We start from the raw sequence: 16,179 nt of genomic DNA, 5'->3' as shown, positions 1-16,179 counted from the left end.
GTATGTAACAGCTGTGTGTGTGTGTACCTGTATATAACATCTGTGTGTGTGTACCTGTGTGTCTGTGTTTGTATGTGTGTATAACATCTGTGTGTGTGTGTATACCCGTATGTAACAGCTGTGTGTATGTGTATACCTGTATGTAACAGTTGTGTGTGTGTGTGTGTGTGTACCTGTATATAACAGCTGTGTGTGTGTGTGTGTGTGTGTGTGTGTGTGTGTGTGTGTGTGTGTGTGTGTGTGTGTGTGTGTGTGTGTGTGTGTGTGTGTGTGTATACCTGTATATAACAGCTGTCAGCAGAGAAGTCCAGCTGCAGGATGAACGCTGGGATGTCGCTGCAGTAAACCAGTCGGTTCAGACTCGGTCCTCCGCTCACGTCGTACACGTCCACTATGTTCTCCACTGACCCGACCGCCAGCAGCTGCCGGTCTGGACTGAACCTACACACACACAGACACACACACACACACACACACACACACACACACACACACACACACACACACACACACACACACACACACACACACAGATGTCACAAGTGGTTCTAACACCTGTGACCCCCCCCCACCCCGCTCCCTCTGCCTACTACCTGATGTCCTGGATGGCGGCGCTGCGGTCGCGTTTCTTCGCCCACATCTTGAGCGAGTTGGCGAGTAGGAGGAGGAACTCTCCGTTCTTCATGCCCACGGCCAACATCTCCCCGTCAGCGCTGTAGCTCACACACCGGGCGGCGTGGCCGACACACACCTTGTTCAGCAGTTTCTACACCGAGAGTGAGAGAAGGAGGAGGAGTCACAGCACGGCTCTGATCACACAACATTAAGAGTGTGTATACCTTTATGACGACAGTGTGTGTGTGTGTGTGTGTGTGTATACTTTAATATAACAACTCTGTGTGTGTGGTTGTGTGTTTATGTAGGCTATGTATATATATGTGTATATACCTTTAGAACTGTGTGTGTGTATACACCTGTATATCACATCTCTCGCTCTCTGTATATACCTGTGTATAACATCTCTCTCTCTCTGTGTATATATACGTGTGTATAACATCTCTCTCTCTCTCTGTATATACTAGTATATAACATCTTTGTGCATATACCTGTGTATAGCAGCTCTCTCTCTCTCTGTATATACCTGTGTATAACATCTTTCTCTCTGTGTATATACCAGTATATAACATCTTTGTGTATATACCTGTGTATAACATCTCTCTCTCTGTGTATATACCAGTATATAACATCTTTGTGTATATACCTGTGTATAACATCTCTCTCTCTCTGTATATACCTGTATATAACATCTGTGTGTATATACCTGTGTATAACATCTCTCTCTCTCTGTATATACCTGTATATAACATCTGTGTGTATATACCTGTGTATAACATCTTTCTCTCTGTGTATATACCAGTATATAACATCTTTGTGTATATACCTGTGTATAACATCTCTCTCTCTCTGTATATACCTGTATATAACATCTGTGTGTATATAACTGTGTATAACATCTCTCTCTGTGTATATATCTGCATATTACATCTCTGTGTATATACCTATATATAACATATATGTGTGTGTATACCTGTATAGTACATCTCTATGTGTATATACCTGCATATAACATCTATCTGCGTGTATACCTTTAGAACAGAGTGTGTGTGTGTGTGTATATAACTGTATATAACATCTGTGTATATACCTGTCTATAACATAAAATTTAAATAAGAAACAATGTTTTCTTGTCTGTGTACAACATCTATTGCACGTCTGCCCGCCCTGGGTGAGGGATCCCTCTGTTGCTCACCCTGAGGTTTCTCCAATCTTTGGTTGTTATGATGCCATGTAAAGCCCTTTGAGACAAACTGTTTGTAAAAACGGGCTATACAAATAAAATTGCCTTGCCTTGCCTTGGCTAGTGTTGCATTGTATAAGTGAATTACACATTTTCAACATTTGAGTCCAGATTTATTTTCCTGTATATAGTCAGATTCTTATGGAAAAAAATACTGGTTACATGACTTGACGTTGGGTTGCATCATCTCATATAACATCTTGTGTGTGTAAATAACATCTGTGTGTGTGTGACCTTGTCCGTCAGGTCCCACAGTCTGATGGTGGCGTCGTCGCTGGCCGTGATGCAGAGCTCTTTGACGGGATGAGCGGTCAGACCCCAGATCGCTCCGCGGCCGTGACTGTCCATCAGCAGGTTGGACGCTGCGTTCTTCTCCCCGACCTCGATGATCTCACCGTCCTTCGTCCCCACCAGGATCTTACCCTGAGGAAGAGGAGGAGAGGAGCTGATGAAGAGCAGGAGGAGAGGAGCTGATGAAGAGGAGGATGAGGAGGAGGAGGAGGAAGACAAGGTCCTGACCTTCCCTCTGCAGACGGACCGGACACACTCCACCTGTTGTCCCGTCTCCAGCTGGAACGCTCGACAACGCTTCATCTCCTGGTCCCAGAGCTTCACGGCCCCCCCCTCCTTCGTCCTGACACACACACACACACACGCACACACGCACACACACACGCACACACACACACACACACACACACACACACACACACACACACACACACACACATTCTTGTAAATCTATCTTTGTGAGGACATGTCATTGACATAATGTATTCCCTAGCCCCTTACCCTAACCTTAACCATCCAAAACAAATGCCTAAACTTAACCATTACTCTAATTTAAACCTAATTATAACCTAAGTCTTAACCCTTAAACAACCCTTGGAAAAAGTGAGGACCGGCCAAAATGTCCTCACTTTGTTGGTTAAAAACTTTTGATATTCCTCACAACATAGTAAGTACAAGAATACACACACACATTCTTGTAATTCTATCTTTGTTAGGACACTCGTCGACATAATGTAGCCTATTCCCTAGCCCCTTACCCTAACCTAACAAGAACACACACACGTTTACTCCACAGCTGCTGACAGTATCACAGTATATCCGTGTGTTGCTGCGTCACTCACGGCCTCTCTTTGCCTCCAGTGACGATGAGCCCATCTCTCAAGGTGGTGTACATGGTGAACACCGGCCCCGTGTGAGCCTTCGCCACCACCCGCAGCAGGAAGTGGTCGCGCCACACGTACACGTCTCCGTTAATGGCTCCAGTGAACGTCAAGTTATTCTGCTCAAACAACAAAGGAACTGTCATCCTGTCCAAACCAAACCAAACCAGATGATGAGGAGGTAACACTGAGGGCGTATTCACACGAGGAAACTGACTTTTTTCTTGGTGCTTGGTGGTTTTTGACTCTGGTCCGAGACCACCTCTTCAGCTGGGACTCGGTTCACTTGTTTGGTCCGCACCAGAGTCCCAAACAAACCCTGGTATGATTCGTTTGTGGTGTGAATGCAATTTTTGGATTCAACAGGCTTCGGTTGTTGTCAGAAAATGCGGAATTTGTCATCTGTTAGCCAGTGACATAAACGGACCAGTGATGTTCAGTGTCGCTGTCACTGGAAATGCAAAGTGTGACTGGAATTACCAAATTAAAGGGATTTAGTAAGTAAGAGATCAAGTTTGCCAACCGCTACCTTCTCTAGTTGTAGCGACTTCGGCAAAGATGCATGATAACATAGTGTACTTTTTATGCAAGATCCCGACAATAATTTTTATCCAATGATTGAGCGACTGTCGGACACACGTGCTTTAGTTTACAAAGTTGGTCTGCTTGTAAAAAAAAATGCACCAAGTTAAAAAAAAAAAGGAATTGGTCCGCAGCAAAGCAAGTGAACTATCGTATTTTCCTGGTGTGAATACGCCCCAGAGTTTTGTTCAGTTCTTGACTTACGGCACCAAAGGCGACCGACAGCATCGTCTGCATCCGGCCGTCCTCCACCGTCCCCACCACGCCCTTCTTGTACATCAGCGCGCCGCCGGCCAGCGCCCAGAACTTGACGTGTTTGATTCCCACAGACACGAACTGGGAGTCCGAATCCGGCCGAAACTCCACGACGAAGATCCGATCCGGATGAGCGGCTTTACTGCAGACTTTGGATCCTGCAGCAGAGACACCGCTGTTGTTTAATCTGTTTATACTGTTTCTTGTTAAAGAAGAATTCCGGTCATCTTTGACCCCTAAATCGTTGTCCTGATGGTCACCCGGTGTTGGGGGTCGAGCAAAAAATGCTAAAATTGATGCAGGCAAACCGGAGTTACACCATAGCTAGACGGCGCTAGCGATAGCCACAACGCTAAAGTATGGGGGCCATTTTTAATATCTCTGGTACATGACTGGAATCCTTAGAGACACCACTGAACTCATATAATGTAGAGTAGAAACAGTATAAACTTTGTGTTTTTGCATGTAGCCACTCACCTCAGATAGTCTAACTCTGAAACATCCCAGAAAGACATTACTATCCCATCACAGAGCGCCTTCTCTCCCCGCCACAGAAAAAAACACTTTTTCCTTGTTGTGATGTGTTGTTACAAAAATAAACGGTCAGAGATATTTTGGACATTACCACTGCACTGCTCCACCGTTTATTTTTGTAAAGAAATCATCACAACAAGGAAAAAGTGTTAGTTTCTGTGGCGGGGAGAGCAGGCGCTCTGTGATGGGATAGTAATGTCTTTCCAGGATGTTTCAGAGTTGGGCTATCTGAGGTGAGTGACTACATGCAAAAACACAAAGTGTATACTGTTTATACTCTACACTATATGAGTTCAGTGGTGTCTCTAAGGATTCCAGTCATGTACCAGAGATATCTGATTGTTTTTTGAGTGTTTGTTGAGGTTGAAAGAATGGCCCCCATACTTTAGCGTTGTGGCTATTGCTAGCGCCGTCTAGCTATGGTGTAACTCCGGTTTGCCTGCAGCAATTTTAGTCGCGTTTTTTGCTCGACCCCCAACACCGGGTGACCACCAGGACAACGATTTAGGGGTCAAAAATGACCGGAATTCTCCTTTAAATGGATGCCCAATAATTATCACATTGGTGACAGCTATTTGTCTTGGGGTCCGCAACACAAACAAACAACTACCTACCTATTTGCACATACACTATATTGTATATAGTATTGTATTGATTGTGATTTGTTTGGGAATGGAGGTCAAAGGTCATTAGGACCGACCTTCCTGCCAGCGCCACACGGTGATGGTGTGTTCAGGCTCCACTCCGACCGACAGCAGCAGCTTCCCGGTGGCGCTGAAGTTGACGTAGCTGACGCCTTTGGTGTGGGGGCAGCGGAGGATGGACAGCGTCTGTTTGCTCATGGCGTCCCACACGTGGACGGACGGAGTGGATCCTGGGTGAAGACCAGCAGACCAGAGAGAGGAGAGAGGACGTGAGCCGACGACGATTTACCAGGTCACGACGGCGGCAGAAAAGTCGGAAAGAGGAAATTAAGTTCAAAGGAACGACGATGGGGAAGTGTCAGGACAAAGACAGAGCGGTTAGAGGGGTCAGCAGAAACTCCCTGAGAACCAGAGCAGCAGGAACACAAAGAAAAAAAAACAACTCACAACACAACAGGATGTGTTTCTGGAGGATCAATAAAGTGACGGACTAAAGGCTAATGCTAAGCTAACAGTCCATGTGATCAAAAACATGTGATATTGACGTTCTAATCAACCAAACAAACTCAGCTTCTTGTCAAACCCACTAACAGGAAGCTGTCTACACAACTTTTAAAGTCAAGAAGAAGAACAACTAAAGACCCCAGACTGGTCCCTCACTTTATCGTGTCCCCAGAAACACTTCCTGTTGTGTTTGGTTTTAATTACATTTGTAAAAAGTTTGGTTTGTTTGAATCATTTGTGTCTTCAAATTGTTCAAGATTGTTTTTATTATTTATATATTTTTCAAATTATTGTACTGAAATTACTGAAACGTTACATTTTGTAAAAGACAATGTCTATTTATAATCATGTATTGCATGTTTTGCCTTAAATTGGACAATGCTAGTCTTTGCAAAATGCAAAATTTGATTTGGCACTTTTCTCTCGCTCTGGATGTTTAAATAAATATGATGCGATGGCGGCTTTTCAGCGACGTTCAGGAACGGGCCAGATCACAGCTGAATAGGGGGACATTTGGACGTCATTTCCAGGACGTGGTTACCAAGACGTCCTCTCGAGAACATAAATTAGACGGTTATGTGGTCGGTTGGGGCCATTAAAAAGCCATCGAGGTGACGTCTTGGTGAGGACGTCCTGAAAATGACGTCTAAAACATCGTCTATTTGGCCGTGATTTAGTCCAGAACGTCACCGAATGACGTCCGATTACGTCATTCAGCTTGATGGGATGTTTCCATTTTTCCAGCTCTGGGTATCAGGTCTGTTATCTGGTGTCATGGGAACGGAGGTGCTGGAGTTTTGGGCTTTTTTGTTTATTTTACCTGGGATTTCACCGACGTCACCTGAGGTGTTGAGAGAGCGACGGTGACAAATGAGGCCGGCCAACACACATACACACACACATAGACACATACAAACACACAAAAACGACAACAAAAACAAAACAAAACAAAAAAATCAAATGAAAATCTGACAGTAAAGACATTTTCATGGGCGACTCTCAATAAAGCCAAACCTGTAAGCAGCCTTTTTTTTTTTTTTTTTTTTGCATGTTAAAATGTCTGCAAAGTACGGTGGCTGACAAGGCCAGAAGAGCTTAAAAGGGCACATTAAAAAGTAACTTGTTTTTAGACACTTTTCACTCCTTTCAAGCATATTTTCACTTGAAATAAGTAGAAAAATCTGATAGTGGAGCAAGTTTTTCTTTCTTATTACAAGCACAAAGAACCTGCTTTCACTGGCAGATTTTTCCTACTTATTTCACGTGAAAATTAGTTTCAAACGAGTGAGAAATATCTAAAAACTAGTTATTTTTTAGGTGGCGAGTCTTACTTTAAGGGGAAATAAATTAGTTTTGACTAGAAATGAGACATTTTGACAAGAAATAAGACAAATATTCTTGGAAAGATTTTGAGTTTTTGCAGTGTGGAAGGAAGTAAAATCAGGAAGCAGAGGAGAGAAGAGCAGGAGTTGTTTATAGTGCAGAGAGTTGGTGTAGGAAAGCAGAGCCATGCACACACACAAACACACACATACACACACACTCTGTACCGATCTGTCCGGTGGCGATGACGTTTTTGTACTTCGGGTGCTGGTTGACGGTCAGACACAGGATGTCGTCCGTGTGCTCCAGGTAGAAACTCTGAGTTCCTGCAGCAGAAGGAGACGTGTGAACACATCGCGGCACTCTGAACTGTCTGTGGCTGTTTTCGAAACCGCATACTACCGTACTGCCTACTACATACTGCGTTAGTAAGTACTGTATACTGCATACTGAATGTGGGATTCAGTATACTACTTCAGCAGACCGACACCGTTCACACCGCAGTATGCAGTATACAAGTTTCCCAGAATGCATTTCGCGGCAACCGGTAGCAGTAGCTGTAAAACAGACAAAAAGCTGTTTTATTTCCCGCTCTAGTGATCCCAAATATTCGGCCAGTTTATCAAAATGACGGCTGTTTAAAAGTTTGCTCCGATGTTTTTCGGAGAAGTGAAGCTCCGCAACGACCGGGACATCACAGAGGCAGCAGCCGCTCTGCAGAGCTGCTCGGCCGGCCAACCTCCGTCGTCATCCAGGGGGAGAAAACGATCGCTAATTAACTTACCCGCAGGTTTTTAGAGGTGTACCACCGGCTGGTTAAATTATTTTTAGGAGATAAATGTTGGTCTCATTGATGAAATCTAACAATTGTGGCAGTAGCATTAGTTTGTTTGAATGTAAAGTGAAGCTTCTTGTGTGTAAGCAGCGCTGCCTCGGGGCTCTGGAGCCTAACGTTACGTACAGAAATCACCACATTTACAAAAAATAAATAAATATTTTACAATGAACCGATCAGTCTGCATTAAGTTGTATTTTATTAAACTATAGTTACAGTACACGGCGAAGATACTTCACTACCGTCTTTGGTTACGGTTAGACGTCAGGGGCGCATTGCATTGTGGGATACAGTACGCGATGTAGACTGGTCAGATACTGGAAATATTTTCCGAATTAGTACGACATCCGGGAACTTTTCGCATACTGCAGCTTTTGCTTTTGTTCACATACTGCATACTACATACTACATACTACATTTTGGCCAAATCAGTACGTAGCCTACTAGCAGTACAGTATGCGGTTTCGAATACAGCCTGTCTGTGTGTGTGTGTGTGTGTGTTGCCATGGTTACCGGTGCTCAGGCTGTGGACGATGGCGGTGGCGGCCGTGTGGTAAACGATGTCTGCGCCGTCGTTGAGGTAGTGGAGGTTGTTCCGACAATCGTAGCCACGGAAACCGAAGACGTGATCCAAGACCAGGTCCTGGAGAGACAGAGAGAAAGAAATTAAATTGTTTTAATTGTATTTGTATATATTTGATTCTGTGAGTTGTATTTGTTTTGTTTCATTGATTCTTGATGCTTTGGCAACATAGTTCTCGTAACATTCATGCCAATAAAGCGAATTTGAACAGAGTTACACTTCCTCACGAATTGTGAAAAATATAAACATATTAGAGAAACATTTTCCCCAAAATTTGAATCCATTACAAAAGGTTTTTTTTTAATTATCTGATGAGGAAAAACTGCCCTTCCTACTAGGGGAAGAATCAAAGAGTAATAAATTAGCCCATGCAGAGGAGGCTGAGTTGACAGTTCATTTGTTCTGGTATTGTCATGTGGTGTCTGCTTTTTGGAGGGAAGTTCAAGAGATGTGCTCTGGCATTGGCCTGCTCTTTGAACTAGATTTTTTTTTCTATAATGCTGGGGGAAGTCAGGGAGAAAAATAATTATATTATCAACTTAATAATTTTACTGAGAAAAAGGTTAATTTATAAAGCATCCAATACTGAGTTCCTACATAGATTTAAAAGTTTTGTTGAACATCAATTTATCTTGGAGGGTTTCATTACCGAGGAGCAGTATCAGGAAAGATGGAGAAAGTTTATTAAAGCTTAGGGGTCGAGAGGAAATTAAAGGGATAGTTCACCCAAAATTGAAATTTCACTCATTATCTACTCACCCTCATGTGGACTAAGGGCTTTTTCAGGGTCCTCCGTGGCTTCTCTGAGTTACAGGGGGTCTCAGAGTAGCAGTGCATGTCCATATAACGGTTGCAAATAGATACCAACTGTCTTCGTAACAAAAAGACACACCAAAAAACATCCAAATACCTCCATGCTGCTCAAATCCGCTACAAACAAGCTTGAAATATAGACTTATTTAATTTTTTTCGGGACAATTTCGCATTTCGGGGCTTCAATACAAGACGGACATTACATACGAGCAGCATGGAGGTATTTGGATGTTTTTTGGTGTGTCTTTTTGTTACGAAGACAGTTGGTATCCATTTGCAACCGTCATATGGACATGCACTGCTACGCCGAGACCCCCTGTAACCCCCTGTTTTGCAGTGTCTGCACATGTACTTTTTAGTCTTTGGTTGTTTTGTTGGTTTTTTTTTTTTTTTAGTTGGATACTTTCCTGTTGCTTTATATTGTCCTGTTAACAGCTTGTTTTCCTTTATTTTTTGTCTTTTTGGTTAATTTTGTGTTTGTTTTCTGTCCTCCCTTACGTTTGTGATGTTGATGGGTTGTATGTTACTGCCACCTGATTGAGAGGGTGAAAGAGGAAAGAGAGAAAGAGAGAGACAGAGAGAGACACCGACCTCGACCACTCTCTTCTTCTTGGACACATTGTTCTTCTGAAGTTTCTCCGGCTGAGGTGTTGCTCGACTCACTGGAGGCCTGTGGGATCAATCAGTCAATCAATCAATTAGTCGGTCAAGCTATTAATCAATCCATCAATCCATCAATTAATCAATCAATCAGAGAGAAACATTCACTCAGGTGGAACGGGAACAGACGGGACAGATGCAGACAGATGTGTCGAGACCTGTCCACTCCTCTGAGCCTCTGTCACAAACCAACACTGCGCTCAGTGAGACGAAGAAAATAATTTAGGTTCAACATCTGGATTCAAACACACAGTGATGTCATCGTGATGTTGAATTAGTTTGATATTAAAACGTTTGGATGTTTGTCCCTGCTGAGCTGCCGTCACTTTAAATTCAGCTCAACAAATTAATATGATGGAGGTGTGTTAACTATGGAGGACAAAACATGACAGGAAGAACCCATAAATGAATTAATAAATTAAGACAGTGGTGAATTATTATTAAATTACATTTTTGTTTTAATTAATGCATTAAAAAAATTTTTTTTTACTTTTCAGCTTTTATTCATTTATGAATTTTTGCGTGCATACCGTATGCAGATTAGGTAGGCTATGTGTTATAAACATCAATGTTGTAGCGGTCGATCAATAATAAAGGTCCAGTGTGTGATAATTGTCAAAGTTTAATGGCAAAATGTGAATATACTACCCATTAATATATTTGTATAAGTGTATAATCGCTATAAAATAAAATGTGTTTGGTTTTCGTAGCCTTATAATTCTTATTTTATATCTACATCAAGGGTCTTGTTACAGAGTGTCGCCATCTTGCACCGCCATGTTTTTATGGCAGCCGAAACGGAAAATCCAGCCAGTCAGAGAGCACGTTTCAAGAGTTTTGCATTCATAAATAAACCAATGAAAAAGAAGGAGGAAGGGAATAAGAAGGAGGAAGAAACAGCAGACATGTGGTAAAATAGTTTAGATCTTCACCTCATCGCTCCATGCTACTGAAATACAAGTTTTTTTGTCCTCAGAGGCCACCGTAACTTTGCCGATGGGAGGGGTGAGCGTGAGCGAGCGCTGCAAACTAGAATCTGAACGCTAGATATAACAGGTTTCCTCCCCATTTTACGCACTGGACCTTTAAAGTATTTTATTATTTATTTACTTGTTCGTTTTAATACTTTTGTCATGTTTTGTCCTCCATAGCCTCACAATGTCTGTAAAATGTCAGTAAAATACAGACACAGCTGAAAAATGACCTGCAAGCTAACGACTGTGAGGTGATGCCGACATGAGTGTGATGCCAACACACTCACACACTCACACACTCTCTCACGCACACACACGTGCACACACACATGATGAAGAGGCGTAGCTGAGACAAACAGTGATTCAGGTGGACAGGTGTTACCTGGATCCCCTGGACAGCAGAGGGACAGAACCAAGGTACAGAGCTTTAGAAAACACACACACACACACACACACACACACACACACACACACACACACACACACACACACACACACACACACACACACACACACGCTTCTCTATGTGCAAACATGACGACAAACTCACCCAGACACACACACACATACGTTTTCAGGCCTCATGCCTCACACACAGATCAACTATGGCTCTGTAGCTACATGCTAACCATGCTATCGCTGCCTCTCTGTCTCAGTGCTAACATGCTAACCGTGCTAACAGGAGAACATGCACAGGCGAAACCAGAGGATCAGTTTTCAGTCCCGGGTCAAAGTTCAGATCCAGTTCAGTTTGTAACAAACAGAAAACGATCAGTGGGTCAATGAAGTTCTGCAGCTTCAACATTAAATATCTGCAAGTTTATAGACATTTAGCTATTGACCTTTAGTGGCAGTAATGTTTTACTTAGGCTAATTATCTTTTTTCTTTCTTTCTTTCTTTCTTTCTTTCTTTCTTTCTTTCTTTCTTTCTTTCTTTCTTAATTTCTCCATTTTATTGATTTTAATTCCTTTTATTTTCAGATTTTATGAATGAATCAACATTTTCTGACATCGTATCACTGATTTTGAGCGACCAAGACCAAGATTTTCAACACCTGTAGTTTCAAATAAACAAAATATAAAGCAAAAGCCGTCCTTTTCTGCTAAACAGATGAACAGCAATTGCTTATTTAAAAACTGCAACCAAGTTATTTTGGGAAAAGTAATGTGAAAGTGAAAATATTCAAATTACTTGGTCTGATCAGAGTTCAAAGGCTTAGAATAACCAGAAAACACTGGTTTTAGTCCCTGGGAGGATGTCAGTCTGTTCAATTATCAAGGAAACAAAATGACTAATTCAAGTGTAAATTAATTTATATTAGTGAAGTTTAATGAAGTCGTCATCGGCCTAAACCCAGACCTGGTTCAGAAGCAGGCTGAGCCACTGTCAGGGAATAAAAAACATACCTACTGTTATTGTTAATATAAAGTTGCTTATTTGACCAGTATAAATGACTCAATGTTCAATTCAGATTTACTGACACATTCATGATCGATTTAAGAGATGGTAATAATAATCTAATTTTTCCAGATCCAGCTGAGTGACAGGATCTTTAGCGGAGCAGCTGTGATGTTTGCATACGTTGTTTTATTTTCTGCCTTGGACCCGGGACTGTGAACTCTGCTGCAGCGACCTCGGGCTCATCGTCACAGATCCAGACTAAAGTCGCCAGAATCTGTGAGCGGTATAAAGATTCAACCCGAGAGACAGAGTCAAAGTGGTGAATGATGTCGGGCCGAGATGATCTGAGCTTCTAAAGCCCCATCTGGACAGGAAGCTGCTGGTTTGTGATTTACATTTAACATATTCAGTCATTATCTTGGATTTTTCTTTGGATATGTAATCTGTCGTATGATAGGCTATATGTATGACATTTCCATATATGTCCACTGTTTTATTATCACCTATGTAAAGCCTCTGGATATGAAGATACAGTAGTAATAAAAGTCAATAACGTATCCAAAAAAAATTGTTTATGTAGGCTACATATATACCGTATATGGCATGCAATATCACAACATATATAACAATATAGGTTAGCCTACTATATTGCAAGTAGCCTATAATAAAGCAGCAAACATACAGTATACAAATCCTATGCTATGTTTTATACATTTTCCATATTAATCAGGCTACATATGTATTTACATCCTAGGAAACTAAATTGCAACGTAAATTGCCCTCTTGGGACAATAAAGATATCTTGAACTTGAACTTGAACTGGTCTCAAACTTTTGAACCCACTTTTCAATAATGTAAACATGTATCCACAGGTTTTGAGATAGAAAGATACTCAAGTAGATAAATGTACAGAAGCGTAGACATTGGTCGACATAAAGTTAAACTGGATAAATATGTCAACACATGGAATTCTTCCCATTTCCAGAAGGGTACATGTGTAAAGTTTAAGTTTAATCTACAAAGGAAAACAGAAATTAATATAAATTAAAACTATAGGCTATCTGTTCACATTTGGTAAAAAAAAAATGTCCATTTAATTGTCACTTCCTGTTTGTGGTGAACCTGTAGCCATGGAGACGACGAGGGCAAGATTCTGAGTGAAGCTCTGCAGCGTGTGCTCTTTGGATTCCTGTCGGTCTTTTATTTTGAAAGGGACACCACAGTGATAGTGACATCACCAGGTTGAATATGTGCCGTCAGTCCTGAGCGAATGGGGCTTTAGTTACGAACGATTGATTATCAGAGAATGATTGATTATCAGAGAATGATTGATTATCAGAGGACGATTGATTATCAGAGGACGATTGATTATCAGAGGACGAGTGCAGGACAGGAACCAGACCAAACACAGACCACGAGGACAGCCGAGGAGAAGAAATAGACAAGGAGAGAGAAGACAAAGTGAACGATGTATCATGGGATGTACGGGTCAGAAAGAGGAGGGGACGTACAGGAAGTGGTAAAAGACAAGAAGAAATAGAAGAAATGGCGGGAGGACGTAAACAGGGGAAGTCTGACATAACTACAAAATAAAAGCATGTAAACATAAAATATATCAATATCAATATGAACTTCCTGTCCTGAGAGTCATTGAACTGTCTGAAGCTTTTACAGAAGCGGTCGGTATCGGGTGGTACTTACTTGACGATGCCCTGCCTCCAGGGGAATGCAAGTTAAAACACAACACAGATATTAAAGAGTTTCCACGGCAACGGCCACAGGGCAGGAAGTAAGGGTGCCACCGAGGGACAAAATGAAGAGTCTGTGTAACTCTCACTGAAATACTTTAGGGTCATGAGACAGATCAGTGAACAGAATAGAATAGAATAGAATAAATAGAAAACATCTGTATATTACGACGGAGTATTAGGGCCACATTGAGAAAAAAAAAAAAAAACAGACTTTGAGAATAAAGTCATAAATTTATGAAATAAAGTCATAAATTTACGAGAATAAAGTCGTAATAATAAAAATAATAATATATTTTATTTGTAACGCACTTTATATTTAACAAAAAATTTCAAAGTGCTACAACAGCTACCAAAAAAAGAAAAATAGGTTAAAACAAGTTGTACATTTCCTACGAGAATAAAGTCATAACATTACGAGAATAAAGTCGTAAATTTACGAGAATAAAGTCGTACATTTCCTACGAGAATAAAGTCGTACATTTCCTACGAGAATAAAGTCATAACATTACGAGAATAAAGTCGTAAATTTACGAGAATAAAGACGTAAATTTACAACTTTATTCTCGAAGTTTGTGATTTTTTTATTTGTCAATGTGGTCCTAATACCATACTGTAGTATAGACATAAATATATATTAAAAAATAATCTATAATTACACTTTATGATATCATATGTGGCGACTGTATACATCATTCATTCATTCAAAAATGTTTGTGTATATGTCTTTTTGAATTAGATATAAGTGTACATGTCAGTCTGTTATATCTAAATGTCTAATATCAATATTTGCTTTAATCAATATAAATATATTTACATGTAAGTGAATTAATGGACATTGTTCCAGTCTGAATATATAGTATACTGTTCATTTGTCCTGCAGTGGGACGGTACATAGAAAAGGCAAATAGATGTAAATAGTAGATATTAAAATATGTATAATTAGACATTTAAACAAACAACAAAAGCATCTCCTGCAGTCACACAAACCTTCATGGTGCCTTCAGTGACAGTCAGCACAGAGAGCCACACAACATCCAGTCACATGCAGAAGCCTGAGCATGCAGCACACACAATGTCTCACACACACACACATGCAAACAAACGCGCACACATACACCTAGGCGCACACACTGGGAGCACACACACACACACACACTTCACACACACCGAGGATCAGAGGAAATTGTTTGTGTTTGATAGAGTTTGAGCTCAGAGGGAGAAACCAGACGTTCCTGAACATCTGGACTTAGTCTGAAGCTGCAGCAGCAACAACAACAGTGGAGAACTAATATGTACTATTTATATATGTACTAATATATAGAAATATATGTATTTTCTTTTACTGTAATAAACGTGCATATAGAGTTAAATAAAATATTATTAAAGGTACATTGTGTAGGAATTAGTAGTGTTGTGGTTGTATTTTTATTTTTATCCCTTGGCTTTCAACTCAGCATGAGACTCTACCTCTGTTTTAGTGTTTTATGGTCTGTTCTATTCATTGTTTTTTATTTTAATTGTTTTATTTAAATTCTAAATTGTTTTATTGCTTTTAAATAGTTTTAAAGGCAATAAACAATTATTATTTTATATTTATTCTTCTGCTAATTATTTTATTTCCATATGTTACATTATGTACAGCACTTTGTTTCAGCTGTGGTTGTTTTAAAGGGCTCTATAAATAAAGTTGAGTTGAGTTGAGTTGAGTATATCAAAAGCAACTCAATCGTATTTTTCATGCTGCATTCACCTGAAATTGGGCAGACGGCAGACGGACGACAGCTGCTGCACGTACTGAAAGGAATACTTCAGTTTGTTGATGGGGGGGATTACTGACTAATAAAAAACAGACTTTTGAACCAAATAATCAATTTTCATGAATAGACAACAGGAGAAGTTACACAATGGCCCTTTAATTACACCAAATTAAACCATCACATAAACATTTACATTTTATGATGGATATCCTTATTTATACGTAAGAAGTTGTATTTGATATGATATATAAGTAAAATGTTGCTGCAGCTTCAAACTCTGGACACGTCTGTGTGTGTGTGTGTGTGTGTGTGTGTGTGTGTGTGTGTGTGTGTGTGTGTGTGTGTGTGTGTGTGTGTGTGTGTGTGTGTGTGTGTGTACCTCTCCTCAGCCGACAGCTCCTTCAGCTGTTGATGTGGTTTGGTTCCTCTCATCTCTCTGATGTTGACAGCGAACATCTTGGTGGTGTAGTCGACCGTCTTCTCCCGTGCGACGTCGCTGTCGTAGCCTGAAACACAAACAACAACGAACAGA

General features: G+C 40.8%; 1 protein-coding gene across 2 annotated transcripts in view; it reads right to left on the bottom strand.

Annotated features, from left to right (window-relative positions):
• Positions 1-16,179, bottom strand: part of LOC310997906 (echinoderm microtubule-associated protein-like 6) — a gene marked incomplete at both ends in the record, with an annotated part of 93,896 nt that overhangs the window by 4,421 nt on the left and 73,296 nt on the right. The window contains 12 exons of one of the 2 annotated variants that reach the window (XM_083987741.1): positions 279-441; positions 594-766; positions 2,093-2,281; positions 2,378-2,492; positions 2,992-3,149; positions 3,817-4,025; positions 5,102-5,275; positions 6,370-6,390; positions 7,100-7,198; positions 8,221-8,350; positions 9,695-9,773; positions 16,027-16,153. In XM_083987741.1, coding sequence (XP_083843867.1) covers positions 279-441; positions 594-766; positions 2,093-2,281; positions 2,378-2,492; positions 2,992-3,149; positions 3,817-4,025; positions 5,102-5,275; positions 6,370-6,390; positions 7,100-7,198; positions 8,221-8,350; positions 9,695-9,773; positions 16,027-16,153 — 1,637 coding nt within the window. The remainder of the gene's footprint in view (positions 1-278; positions 442-593; positions 767-2,092; positions 2,282-2,377; positions 2,493-2,991; positions 3,150-3,816; positions 4,026-5,101; positions 5,276-6,369; positions 6,391-7,099; positions 7,199-8,220; positions 8,351-9,694; positions 9,774-16,026; positions 16,154-16,179) is intronic. The other variant, XM_083987742.1, reaches the window with a different exon arrangement.

The sequence above is a fragment of the Trachurus trachurus genome (genome assembly GCF_905171665.1).
Source record: "Trachurus trachurus genome assembly, chromosome: 15".
In the NCBI taxonomy this organism is placed as follows: domain Eukaryota; kingdom Metazoa; phylum Chordata; class Actinopteri; order Carangiformes; family Carangidae; genus Trachurus; species Trachurus trachurus.
The sequence above is the reverse complement of the archived record's forward strand: the minus strand, read 5'-3'. Positions and strand labels throughout refer to the sequence as shown.